This window comes from Pipistrellus hanaki (genome assembly GCF_964339955.1).
Source record: "Pipistrellus hanaki genome assembly, chromosome: 2".
NCBI classification, from domain to species: Eukaryota; Metazoa; Chordata; class Mammalia; order Chiroptera; family Vespertilionidae; genus Pipistrellus; species Pipistrellus hanaki.
The window spans coordinates 51,597,074-51,611,145 of NC_140504.1; the positions used below are offsets into that span (position 1 = coordinate 51,597,074).

The 14,072-nt window shown below is 43.4% G+C and overlaps 1 protein-coding gene across 27 annotated transcripts in view; it reads right to left on the bottom strand.

Moving 5' to 3' along the window:
• KALRN (kalirin RhoGEF kinase) overlaps positions 1–14,072 on the bottom strand; it is a 650,068-nt gene that overhangs the window by 283,861 nt on the left and 352,135 nt on the right. For 20 of the 27 annotated variants that reach the window (XM_084871486.1, XM_084871460.1, XM_084871485.1 and 17 more), the window contains exons 12-13: positions 12,366–12,574; positions 8,907–9,081 (exon numbers count right to left, since the gene is read on the bottom strand). In XM_084871486.1, coding sequence (XP_084727612.1) covers positions 8,907–9,081; positions 12,366–12,574 — 384 coding nt within the window. The remainder of the gene's footprint in view (positions 1–8,906; positions 9,082–12,365; positions 12,575–14,072) is intronic. The other 7 variants (XM_084871483.1, XM_084871457.1, XM_084871488.1 and 4 more) reach the window with 1 other exon arrangement.

The following is a 14,072-nucleotide window of genomic DNA, read 5'->3' on the forward strand; positions in this document are numbered from 1 at the left end:
ATTAACCCCAGGGACTTGGCTTAGCAGCTGCCTTGGGATCTGGTCTCAGGAAGCCCTCTCCATTGGTTCCTCCCATTTTCTGGGTCTTTCCCAGTATTTCTCTGTAGAGAACACTTTAGCGTCTCCTGTCCCAATGTTTTATTCTATATCTGCCTGTATCAAAACCCACCTGCCCCTTCTTCCCACTTCCTGTGGTCTATTCCCAGCAACTCAGCTCTTTGTTATCACGTGCAAAGTTGGAAATCTCACTATGTAGTCGTTTTCTTCAGCTCATAATAATGATTACAATGGAAAAAGAAATTCTACCTTGTGCCTGTATTCCAGTGTAGACAGTGTGTTAAGAATTTGACTAACTTTCTTTTATTAAATCCTCATAGCAACTCTGGCAGGAAACTAAGACACAGAGAAGTCAGTTCATTTTCCCCATGGTCACAGAGCTGAGCATCCAACTACATACAAAGTCCAGTGCTCTTGACCATGGTGTGATATCAATAAGGCTGGTCCAAGAACTGATTGTGAGGATAGCTTTCTTTTCATTATTCTCATTTCAGAGAAGTGCCCATTTAATCATTCTCCTGTTTTCTTCTTAAAAGAAAAACAACCTTCATGATAACTCCATTTTCTTTATTTCACATGGACCTTTTAAATTAATCATGTGTTCCTTGAATAGATCAATAAATTGTGTTTGTGGCCATTTATAAATGCCAGGAATAATTTACCCTTGCAAGAAAACACACAGCCTTCCCCTATAGGATATTTTTGTTTAAGAGTTTGGTTATGTTTTGTGTGTGTGTGTGTGTGTGTGTGTGTGTGTGTGTGTGTTTTCAAGCTAGCTGACAGATCACTTAGCATAGAGGTAATGCTAACCTAGCTAGAAGTTTCTGACCCCTTAGAAGCATTTTTCATGAACAGGAGACACATCTGCAATGTGGCATTGAGGTGTGAGCGGTGGGAGGGGAGAAGCAGCGGACGGAAGCGTAGCCTGCCCCAGGCAGAGCAGGAGCAATGCCTTTGCTTCTCACAGCAGCTGTGTGAGCACTCAGGGGTTCCCAATGTGACCTGGAAACCCAGTCAGAGAGAAACAATGGGGAACAATATGATGGCATATTTAACTGCTTAAAATATGGAAGCAAATACAGATATGAAAATATATTGTGAATAATAATAACAATGCCAATTACAATGCATTAAGTGTTTAAGTGTCGGGAGCTTTACTAAACATGTTCTATGTATTAACTCATTAAATCCTTAATAACTCTATGGCCCCCTAATTATTATTCTCATCCCCACTTCTATGATGGGGAAACTAAGAAACTTGTCTAAGGTCACACAATTAGTAAAGTTGGTGAAACAGGGGTAAGCCCAGGTAGGCTAACTCAAAACACTACATACTTGGTGACTGAGCCATAATGTCTCTCAGCAAATGGTGCATGTATGTTTATATATGTGTAATATATGTATATGTGTATTGCTATCCCATATGTTACATACATTAAGGTCCAAACCCATGCCAACTAAGCAGGAGAAAGGGTCCAAGGCATTTAATTGTGGTGAGATTGCTCTGAAACTTGAACTATCAACTGCAAAATGAGCATATTTCTGTTTTATGATGTCATTATTTTTACTAGGATGAGAAAAGTGAGAGCTAAATATTCTGCACTGACCTACACATTGTGGGTGGTAGGGAAAGACATATTGCAGTGAAAGAAACGGTCCATTACATGGAAAGAACTATTTATCTATAATGAGTTTGTATATTGATATAGATTATCACTATAAAACTAAAATAAGCTGAATTGCCATAGTCATCTATCCTTCTTGTCTAAGAATATAATGTAAAATTCCTTTCTGTTAATTGATTTACAAAGTGATGAAATCAGTGAATTCTAATATAGATTGTTTTAAAGGTATATTATACCATTCTCCTAATTTAGAAATATATAATCCGTCTAAAGAGTTAAAGTATTTTATGTAGCTATATGAAGATCTTTGGGGGATATAACAAGAATTTTCTGGAAAAGCAAAAGGACTTGGCAGAAGAGAAATACACTCAGTTGTTTTTCTCTTTTGGCAACATAATGTAAGAACATATTGCAACATGTTGTAGTTGATGAGTTCCAATGTTCAGCTACCTAATTTCTATTCCAATTGTATCGTTTGGATAACTGAATAAGTTTTATGACCAATTTCATGTTCTTTTCTTCATTGTCATCATGATTAAAGCTGAGGTCTCTGAAATAATCATGTCTGATCTTGAGTGGTTATTTTGTCATCTTTGCTTCTTCATCAGTGAGAGGCTTTTGGGAATCCATTCTGTTTTCTAAAGACCTCCCTCTGTTGAAGAGCTCCTACAAGATCTATCGTTCACTCATTCCAGCGCTTATGCATGCCTCAGTGTCAGACTTATTTTCTCCCCTGTAAGCTAAACTCCTAGTACTGGAGCTTACCTCGTGTCCTTCTGCTGAATGCCCTGCCTCCCTACCAGAAAGGAGAAGCACACAGCACCTGAACTCGGTAATGTGACCTGACTTCAGGTCTTGGGCCCTGGACCCACCCCATTTCAGAATGATATGAAAGTTTCCATCAGGGATCTTTAATAAGATACTAAAACATGTGATTTTCTAGAATAATAAAGCTGTAAGAAGAATCCTTAAATAAAAAATGAAGGTGGGAGGGGAAACCCCAATGATCTTGAAAAATCAATTTGATAACAGTCTAGAGGAGACTATCAAATAAATAAATGTTTTGTGCAGAATCTGGTTTACTTTAGTGTATATATTCTGTATTTCCTTCTCAAAGGATCTGCACACATTTAGAAAATGCTACAGTGATCCTTAGGAGGGACCCACAAAGGCTGGTCACAAACAGACCTTGTTTTCTCTCTAAATACAGTTACTCTGCTGGTGGATTTGCAGTATATTACCCACACGGAGAACAGCAAGGCTTTGCAGATTCTCGCGCTGTATCAAGGAAGAAAAGGTTCTGAAACGGACTCGATGATGTGGCCCTTCGATGACTCAGTTGACAGAATGGCTGTGCAGCTGATAGCTCTGTGTCACAGGAGAACAGTGAAGCCCCATCTAACCTGGTAAATATTTTGAATGGCCAGTGTTATATCAATAATAAATTAAATGTATTTTCATAGCCTGAAGAACTGGGCCAGCAAAAAAAAAAAAAAGTAAAATTTAAGAAGGAAAATATATAAAAAGCTTTCATTTAGGTTACTAAGAAAATCAGCATGTTTGAAGCAATTACCTTGAAAAGACAACCAGCAGCTTTAAAGAGAGCATAGGCCTAGACAAGACTGGTGATGAAGTCACTGAAAAGGCTCCTGTCTCCTGGGCTACACTGGGCAGTGCCAGTGTCCTGAACACACCACATGAAGGTGTGTGTCTAGTAAGTCAGGCGCAGATAACTTGAGTCCCTCCGGTAGCAGGTGAGCAGGTGACCAGGGGAGCCAGGTGTCTGGAAACCGTGTCACATCCAGAAAGAGGTAAATAAATTGGAAATATGTACCACAGAGAAGGGCTGACGATGAAACAGCCATCAAAGTTTTACAGTCAGAGGGGACTGCAGAAATAACTTACACAATCCCAACATTTTTCAGATAAAGGAACAGAGGCCTATGACGACAATTTTTAAACATTTTCAGGCTGCCAAATAAAAGACGGAGCAGATTGGTCCTGTTTTTCCAGAGAGCAGATCCAGGACCAAAGTGTAGAATGGTGAAGAAATTCTGAGCTCCCTCTTGCCTCTTCTCTTTCTCCTCCCCCCCACCCCCCCCAACCCCCTTCTCTGAGCTCTGGAAACAATCTGGAAGAGGTTGGGGGACATCCTCCAGGGATGCCAATCCTGGCCACCAACTCGTACCTGTTCTCTAGGTGAGTTCTCTTTGGGAAACCTTCTGTGGGCAGCCTGACAGAGGTAGGCATTCCTGCCTCCGTGTTCCATCAAACCATGAGCCTCTCCCTTTCATAGAGTAATCACATAGTACAATGGTTGGGTTCCTGTTTCTCCTTAACTGGTCCCATTGCCAGGGGCTATATCCTCAATGCCCAACATAGTTTTGGGTACACAGTAGGCACTCACTAAATGTTTATTGAGTTGAATTTCTATCAGATAAAAGGTTGACTGAGCAATCTCTTTCAAATATAAAATGCTAAGGGGGCCACTGCATATAACCAATTGAAGAGTTGAGACAACCAGTAAATTAAAATCAGTTTGCTCTCCTCTGGGCAGAATTTTCTTTTCTTTTTAAAATATATTCTTATTGATTTCAGAGAGAGGAAGGGAGAGGGAGAGATTGAAACATTAATGATGAGAGAGAATCATTGATTGGCTGCCTACTGGGGATCCAGCCCACAACCCGGGCATGTGCCCTTGATTGGAATCTAACCTGGGACCCTTCGGTCTGCAGGCCGATGCTCTGTCCATTGAGCCAAACCGGACAGGGCCAGAATTTTCTTTCTTGAAGGCCATTTTTCCCCCAGCCTCAGCCTGGCCCTAACATGGATCCTATGGATTTAGAGTTGGCTATTCTATTCCTCACTCAGGTTAATTTTATAGATTAATTTTCAGGTGCACTGAGCAAACTTTGTAATTATAGAGATTTAAAAGGAAGACCATAACTGTGATCTATTTTTCATAAAGTCACTCATGTATAGTGTCTTTCTTGGTGCCATTTCTAGTCCTCTCCAATGTAGGTGAGCCCACCCAGCCCACCCAGAAGATGCTGAAGACTATCCATTGATAACGGCGAGAAAAGTTCTCTGTCTATACACTTATATGTTATGTTATGTTATGTTATGTTATGTTATGTTATGTTATGTTATGTTATTGACATGCATACTATTAAATCAAAGCAATAAAAATAATCGGCCATTGCCCTGAAATTTCACTGGTAGATGGAGTCTGTCCCATCACCTGGCAGATGATGGGACAAGGGAGGGCTCCTCAGGGAAAGGGTGGTGGGGGAGCGCCCCACTGCAGAGGAGCTGACTGTGACTCATTTGCTCAGTTGCTTTCATCACGTTTCAAATTATTGTTCTTTTCATGTGTCCAGTTAAATGGACTGATCTACTATCTAGTTTTAACTAAACTAACCTTTGCAAAAAGACACATGGCTCAACAAGGTTCCTCAAAGATTGCAGCTTGCAGATAACACTAATCATGAAAGCACAAGAGAACTTTGAACTCTTTGTCGGCCACATGATGGGATAAAGAAACACTGACAATCTAATCAGATCTGTCAAGAAACCATGCCAAAACATAACTGGAAATGATCCAGAAGAGAATTTGAAGTATGGATCCACAACTTATAATGAAGAAGCGGAACTTCGCCCTAAGGGCACAGTGAGTTTTGAGATTAGTAGTCAGTGATGTAAGTCGTGAATAATTTATACACTATTATATATGCATAGATAGGGGGGCACAAGTTCAAAATTACTTTATTGAGAGGCTGCGTAATCCAAAGAGTTTGGAGACCACTGGACTGTTCTTACTTCTAAAAATATTTTTTATTTCTCTCTGATCATTCTGATTAATTGTAGAACACTTGCAATGCACAGAAGCATCAGAAACAAGAAAATACTACCCATATTCCTGCCATCACAAAATAAACATTACTTGTATTTGGTGAAGTGTCTCCTTTGTCATAACCATTTCATATAAAATGTTTTCCATAGAGGGAGGTTGACCCTCTAGGAAAAGGCTTTATAGACCATCTATAGGCATCTAAAAAGGTATGGCAGGAATGTAGTTGCAGTCCTGGTTTTTGAACATGTGCTGAATCCCTTTGGGAAGAGTTTCTCCAAACTCTTATTGGCCATTCTCTATGGCCTCTTCCCAGGTTACACTGTGGGAGCCAGGGACACCTTTCTTACTGGCAGGCGGAGACCAGTGCAGCAATTCCTATACTCCTTTAATTTTTTTAAAATATATTTTATTGATTTTTCTTACAGAGAGGAAGGGAGAGAGATAGAGAGCTAGAAACGTCAATGAGAGAGAAACATTGACCAGCTGCCTCTTGCATGCCCCCTACCGGGGATGTGCCCGCAACCAATGTACATGCCCTTGACCGGAATCAAACCTGGGACCCTTCAGTCCGCAGATCGACGCTCTACCACTGAACCAAACCGGTTTCGGCCTCCCTTAATTCTTAAATTAATTAGCCCATTTCGGCCATCAGTGATATGGTGAAGGAGCCTGGCTTAGATCTCCAGATGTCGGGGGCGCAGGCCTGCTCTGGTTTTCTTGGGCAATCCCCAGGAATTCGGAGTATGTCCATAGATTCTCTCTTTTAGTGGGGAAGCACAGCTTTGGCCCCACAGTGACAGCCCTGCCTGCCTTATGTCAGCGCCCACACGTCTCATTGCAGAAGCCACCCTCAGTTTCACGTTCTGAAACTTCTCTGGACGTTTGCGCTTCATCCCCACAGAGAAACACTAGCTGGAATTTGGAATAATCTCATCACCCTTTAAAAATCACTTCTGACAAGCTGACTCCAAGCAGAGCTTTTCCATAGGGTTGGCAGGATTTCCGTTTTCATCTAGGATGAAATGCAGCATTTCCCCAAGATCTGGGCCACCTCCCAAACGGGGAACAAGACCCCTTCACTGCCTAATGCAGAGCCTCATTGCCATATTTCTCTCTCGTTTTATTTGGCCCTCATACCATGGCTCCCCTTTTTCTCTGCAGCATCCACAGCCAGCTGTCCAAGGTGTCCGGGATTCAGGGTGGAAGGGGGGTTTTAGTACAGATGGAGGCTGATGAATGCAAATCCATAATTTAAATGTCAAACTCCCCTATTGCAACATTTAAATAAGATCCATTTGATTTACAGCTAGCTGTTTGGGTTGTTTTTTTTTTTTTTAAAGATATATATATATATATATATATATATATATATATATATATATATATATATATTTTTTTTTTTTTGCATAGACTTTGGGTTCTTTTTCAGGAGTGAAAATGGATTTTCCCAGAATCACTGCCGGCAAACACATCCTTGTGATGTCTCCAGCTGATGTCAGGTGTGAAGTCCCTAGCAAAGCGAAGAAAACAATGAATTCTGGAAATAAATCAGCAACCCTGACCTCAAAACCACAGCCGCCTAATGAAATAACATGTAAACACCCAACTCTCAGATGGTTTCCTTCCACTTAAGCATTTTTTGATGTAGACCCAGACCGACAAGAGAGTAAATAAAGAACACAACAGCAAAATCGCCATGCCTGCTAAAGTGGTCCTCCCTGGATGTGTTCACATGTGTTCACTCTCTACAGGCGAAACCTACTGAGGAGGGACCATGGGAGTGCCTGGGGCCTACATCACTGCAAGCGAATGCAACCTCTGTTTATTTCTGTGAGTTTCGCTCCCAATTACCAAAGACTCAGAACTCACAGCCCTCTATCCCATCTTTATTGCCTTTGTCATCCTGCCTCTATGAAGTTCACTCTATTCACTCTTTTCTGCGTGACAATATCTCTAATTTTCCCCTGGCATTTAAACTGTTCTTTCAATATATGTTTAATACTACTTGACACCTGAAATCCTTTTGAGTGTACATTCAAAATAAATTAAAAATACAAAGCACAAATAAATTCAACTAAATTTATAGAGTGAGTTGAAAGGATAGTTTAAATCCATATTTAAAGACTTCAATCTTTTCCTGCCCAGAAGGAACAATTAGAGCAGGAAATCTTGAAGCAAGAAACTGCAGTGGCTTCTGGGGAGGCGGGAGTGTTAGGTTTATGAGAAGAGAAAGAGGGTAAGAGGAAGCGACAGGAAGGACTGCTTGTCATTCACAGCTTCTATTCTAAATATAAACATTTTTGGGGTCAGGATTGAAAAAAAAAGGGCAGCTGTTGACAGAATGGTTTTCTGGCCCTCTGTGGGATGGGATATTGGAGCTCTCAACTTTAACCAAGGCATTTTCCTTCCAAACCCATTCCAAGGAAGTTTGCACAGTTATTGTTGGAAAGATCAGTCCCAGACTCCCAGAAGCTCCAACTGGGAAAAGATGGTAGAAATGCAAAGCAAAGTTTTATAAAGGTGAGTAGAGAGCTGAATTTCCCTTTTGCCACACCAGCTGGAAGCAAAGAGAAGACAATGCTTTTAATCTAACCCTCTGCCTCTGAGGGCAAAGCACTGGAGAGTCTGACACTCTCCACACCCCAGAAACCTACTGCCTTGGCTTTAGTTACTGACTCAAAACAAGCAAGCAAGCAAGCAAGCAAGCAAGCAAACAAACAAATGGTGGATATTGTTCAGGGCCGACATTATTAACAAGTATCACGTAGGGGATATTACTATACCAGAACACCCAATTCTGACCTTTCAGAATGAACCGAGGAGTCTGTGCTATGAACACCAAGTAGCCTGAGCACAGACTTACCTTCTTAATAAACAGGAAGCAAACTGAGGAAATACAGGTATTCCTTCCTGTGCCTCCTGGCTTCCTGGATGTCAGCTTATCTCTAACCTACAGTCATCAACTGAGAAAATCTAATTTTAACGCCTACCTACTCAGGACGATAAGAATTCCAGGACTCTACCTCATGGCCCACACAGCCAGCTCCATGGCCTTTCAGGAACCCAAGTACCGAGCGTCCAAAGCACAGCAACCAAAACCTCCTCAAGGAAGCTGTCCCCAGACAGTAAAACACAGGAGCTCTACCGGGCAGCAGAGGTGAGAAAGATGGAGGAAGATAACAAGGCGGAATGAAAACTTGTTGACTTCTATAAATGCATCCTTGATGCAAAATCCTTCCATTCTCCTTAGGCTACATGTCCTTCCTCGGCCCCGAGGCAGCGCCCTTGGCCAGGAAGCAGAACATTGGCAGGCCTCCCAGCGCTCTCCATGGCCCCTTCCCACTGCCCCTCCCGGCCCCCGCAGGCTCTACCTCGATGGTGTACTGCTCAAAGATACGCAGCTGCAGGAAGATGTCCAGCTTGATTTTCCGCTCATGGAAGAGCTCTTCCATCTGCACCTGCGCGTCGTCCAGCTGCTGCAAGACCGACTCGATGTGGCTGATGGAGCTGCTGTGGGGGGTCTTGTTGTTGGACACGGCCGAGTCCCTGTGGCAGAGGGGGAGAGGAGGGAGGGGCCTTGCATATTAGAAGTGATAGAGGAGAGGGGGCCTTCCTCTTCTGAACAAGGTGGATGGGAATCAGCTGAGTGACTCAAGTGACAGCCATTTATCAAACGCCTGCTGAGAGCCAGGCACCATCTGCTTGGTGGGTGAACCAAAGACACATGCATCCTCTTTAGGGTTCACAGCACAGCAGCTCCTCTTGGAGAGCATAAACCATTGGAGAAATGGGATTATTTCATGCATATGCATACTCTAATTTGTACAGTTTTACACATACACACACATATACACATGCATAAGAGTAGACACATTAAACACAATGCATAAGAGTTGACACATTAAAGACATAGAATAAAAAACTCTTCCTAATCTTACTTCCCAGGGTTGTTGTTAAAGTAAGACCATGACTGCCAATATTATTCACCCACTTTTATAATGCCATGCCAGGTTACAGGCTAGTGTCCTCACAGAGGCTCCAAGTTGTAGTTAGACAGCATGGGACTGGAGGCTGTAATCCTGGAGTAAGTCCCCTCTGATACACATGGGCTAGTGGCCTTGAAAAATGAACTCCCCGAACCCCAGTTGCCTCCTGTAAAGTGGACTTCATAATCCCTGCCCTGCTCACTTCACAGTTTGTTGTCAAACAAGACAGTGTATGTGAGAGTGTTCTGTGACCAGGTACGTGTCCTGTGACCATACGTGCTCTATGGACTACTGTTACTCCTGAAAGTACACAAGTGAAATATCAGGTGCTGGCTGGGGCACTGGCCCAGCTGGGGAGAGTAGAGGGAAGGGCACAAGAAGCTGGGACAGCAACAAGGTTCCAAAGAGGATGGGTTCTGATTTGGGCATTAGAAGAAGGTGGAATCTAGCCAGGAAGATGGGAGGGGTACACTTTCTGAGTTTATACAGAAGTATTGGGGTGGGGGGCACAGGTTGTAGAGGGGAACCACGAGATAAACACATTGACCTGCTCTGAGAGGTGAGGTGGTGGTGACCTCCAAAGAGATCACTGTAATAGAAGAACTGGAGGTTAAGAAGGTAACATCTCATTGGGCCTTGGTAAGTGGGAACCCTAAAACTTGAAATAAATGAGCACATTCAATATCTTGCAACGTCTTGCTTTCTTATACAGTTTAAGAAGTCAAAAGACAATGGGGAAATCATTAGTTTTGAATCCTCTCATCAGCAGATTTTCTGAAAACCAGGCCTTTGCATCTGCGTATGTCTCAGAAGCAGTGGTATATGAGTTCAGACTCCCTGCTTCTGAAGGGAGCATAAGACCAGTTAGCCAAGAGCTTCTCCTTCTATCACTCAGACAGCTACCAATACTACCTCCTAGCCCTAGCCTATTTGGGCATGAAACCCATCATTGTGTGGATACCCCCAGTCATGAGGCACATAGAAATGTGCTCATGCTATGCCATATGGCACTTGTTGAAAGCTTTGCTATTGGGAGGATGTGGCCATTCTTTCTGACAACCCCTCTCAGCCTCTCTACATTACACACCTTTCAGAAGGAAGAGCATCATTTCTGACCTGCACAGCAGTGACGTCAGTGTCACACTCACTGGGAATCACAGAGAGGATGGGAAGCCGCCTGTAGGGACTTCAGTGATGAGTGCCAGGCCTCAAGAAGATGTGTGCCTGGTCTGTGTGAAGCAGCCGGCCATGGCCCACTAGGCATCATTTACACCTTTTTCTGTTTGCCTGGTCTTGCTATCAGGGAGAAGAGCCCAGGCTAGAGTCAGACCAGGTCAGGGCAGGAATACATTGTCACCAGTGGTTCTTGTTCACATGCCTGTGATTCTCTCTGAAATTCATGGAACTTAAACTGAAGGAACTGGCATCGGCCACGTCATGGCCTCCGCCATCTTTGAGGAGCCTTCTGCCCCGAGGTATGGTGCAAGTTGGCAGTTGTTAAGAGCAAAAGGCATCTCGACAAACCCAGCCCCACAGAGACTGAAGTCAGCCAAGCTTGTGAAAATGTTAGGAGAGAAAACACAAAGCCATCACAAGATCCCAGAGTCGACAGATCTAGCGTGAGCCCCTTCATCACGCAGACGAAGCAGCTGAGGCCCAGAGAGGTGAGGTGCCTGCCTGCTCTTTATGATTTTCTTCACAAAAAGGAACAGTGGAGTTTCCTAGGTGAGCAGACAAAACTGTCATGTGGTATGCATGAAGATGAATCTAGGGATCTAGAGACAGAGACTGTCTTGTTAGTATGCAACAGCAAGACTCAGAACATCTCGTGTGCATATTTAGAGTCGAAATAATTAATTTCCAACAGAAAAAAAAAAACGTGCCAGGGACGCTGAAAGGTAAGTTCTCATTGTTTATTTAATTAGACAACTGATGTGGGGGGAAAGCCTTCTCACTTGTAGTCATTCCCTCAGGCCCTGGCTTGGCGGGGATGCGTTGATGAGATTATTTCTGTCCGGAGCTGGCAGAAGGCCCGGCGCTCGGTGATGTTGGGATAGGAACACGTCCCTGCGGGCAGGCCTCATTAGCACCATCAAACCCCATTCAGACAGCACCTGGGCACGGCGCTGGCTGCCGAGGGCCCACCCCAGGCCTCATGACACCATATCTGAGTCAGGGCCCTTGACAGGAGCAGGAAACTAGATGTTAACACCGACAGAAAGGAGGCAATGTTGCGAATGATTGTAAATAAATAGGAGGTTTTGGACAAGATTTTTCTTATGAGTTATACTAGTTTATGTTGACACAGGAAGATTTTTGTTATCTGGGCAGCAAGGAATGGTGGAAAGGTGCTAAGTAGGTAACGAAGAACAGAGCAGGAGACCACCACACACACCACATGGGCCAAAGCCAACCATTTTGGGTTACATTTTGCCGAGTAGGGCACTGGAGTTCAGAGTTCAGCCTGAGATCAGGATCTAAAGAACACTCTATTGCTGATGGCCCTTTCTCCTTGTGACTAAATATGCCATAATTCTTAATGAAGATGCTATTTGTTTTTTCCTGTTCCGTTTTGCTAATTTCTGTTGTACTTATGTGACTTATTGACTGCTGAATAACATCATGAGTGATAAATAATGCTTTAGAAGATGAGCCCTTTTCTGTTTACTTTTTCATTTTCAACTCAAGTTGCATATGGTGCAGGCATTTTTATATCAGACAGATGGAGACACGGAAGATCACACACGACCACAAAGCTGGTTGTGGCTGAGCCAAGACCGGGACATGACTTATCTCGTGTCTAGTCTGAGGCATTTCCCACTGGAAAACACCGCCCGTGCTGACCTGGCCTCGCTGGGCTCCCCCAGGGAGGGAGGCGCTGACCTGAGCTGCTGGATAAGGTCTTCGCCTTCCTTGATGACGTTGAGTGTGGCGTCCAGAGTGGCGGTCTGCTGCTGCTGGAACTGCTTGATCAGTTCCTGGACCGCATCCACCGAGTCTGCACAGACATCCTCCAGCATCTCCTTCTGAAGGTCTTCCATCCATGTCCACAACTGCGGGGAGAGGGCAGAGACTCCACTCAGGCAGACAGAAGAGGCCAGGGCTGGGGCAAGCGCAAGGGCAAGAAAGTCGGGCTGGGGCCAGCAACCTACCTCCACGCAGTCAGTGCAATGCCAGACTGTCCTCATCAGCACACTTAGGGTTCTGGTTGTGCTTCTACATTGATATTCATGACCCATCTTTGCTAAGTTGACGCTGTTAGTGTTGCATTCCCTAAGGATGGGAGGCACTCTTGGCTTAGCTTCCTTGTGGTTCAGGGAAACTGGTGGTCTTATAGCAGGGAGATCACCCATGTTTGAGAGACTGGGTGATGAACAAATATTATTTTATCTTTCAGAAAGGAGGAAAGGGAGGGCTCCACACACTTCCTCCAGGCAGCTACATGTCAATTCCTAGAAATTTATCACCATTTTGCAAACATGTAAAGAAGAATGTGATACTCAATAAGATCCAAATGAAGGCTAATTAAGGAAATATATGCTGCGTTAAATCAATTTGTTTTTTTGTGGGATTTCTAGGTTGGTTAGGAATTTGCATGGTAAAAGAGGTATCTTATCTTAAATAAGTATATTTCCCTCATGATATTCGAGATGATGAAATGCAGTCAGAATATTACTAGTTAGACAAGTTTAAAATAGCTAGGTGCAGCCCTGGCTGCTGAGCCTACACTCAATGGTTAGAGCATAGGCCTGCACACTGAAGGGTCTCGTGTTCGATTCCCAGTCAAGGACATGTGACTGGGTTATAGGTTTGATTCCCAACCCCAGTTGTGGTGCATATGGGAGGCAACCAATTGATGTGTCTTTCTCACATGGATGTTTTTTCTCTCTCCTTCTCTCCCTCCTTCCTTCTCTTCTACTCTCTTTAAAAAAATCAATGGAAAAAGTATCTTTGGGTAAGGATTAATGGAAAAAAAAAAAAGCTTGGTACATTTGAACAGAATGATCTGGGAATGATGGAGAATTGAACTGAATTACTGAAAACTCATTTATTGATAGCTCTTCCTCATACTGAAACAAAGTCTTCAGTGGCCTGCCACAGTGCTCTACTTCTAACTATCCTTGCTGAGTACTTTCATAAATGATGGAATGAAAGATGAGTCGGATGTTTGCTTAGAAACAAGGACACTTCAGCTGGTTAGCAAGAAAGATAAGCTCAGGGCTCTACCGGGGAATGGGTGTGGGGTGGGGGCAAGCAATAGAGAGAGAGATTTGGCTCCTGTTCTTTCTATAAGTGTTGCCTTTGAGTACACTGTTACCCCCTTGCTTGCCATGGCTTTATGTATGAAATAGGTTAGAAAAATCATAAAATGAAGTTGTTAATTACTTTTTGGTTCTAACCTTCTATAAGTTAAAAACATGGATAAGTCCCCAGCCTGGTGGCTCAGTTGGTTGGAGCATTATCCCCTACACCAAAAAAAGGAAGCAGGTTCAATTTCTGATCAGGGTATATACCTAGTTTGTGGGTTTAATCCCTGGTCAGGGTACATAT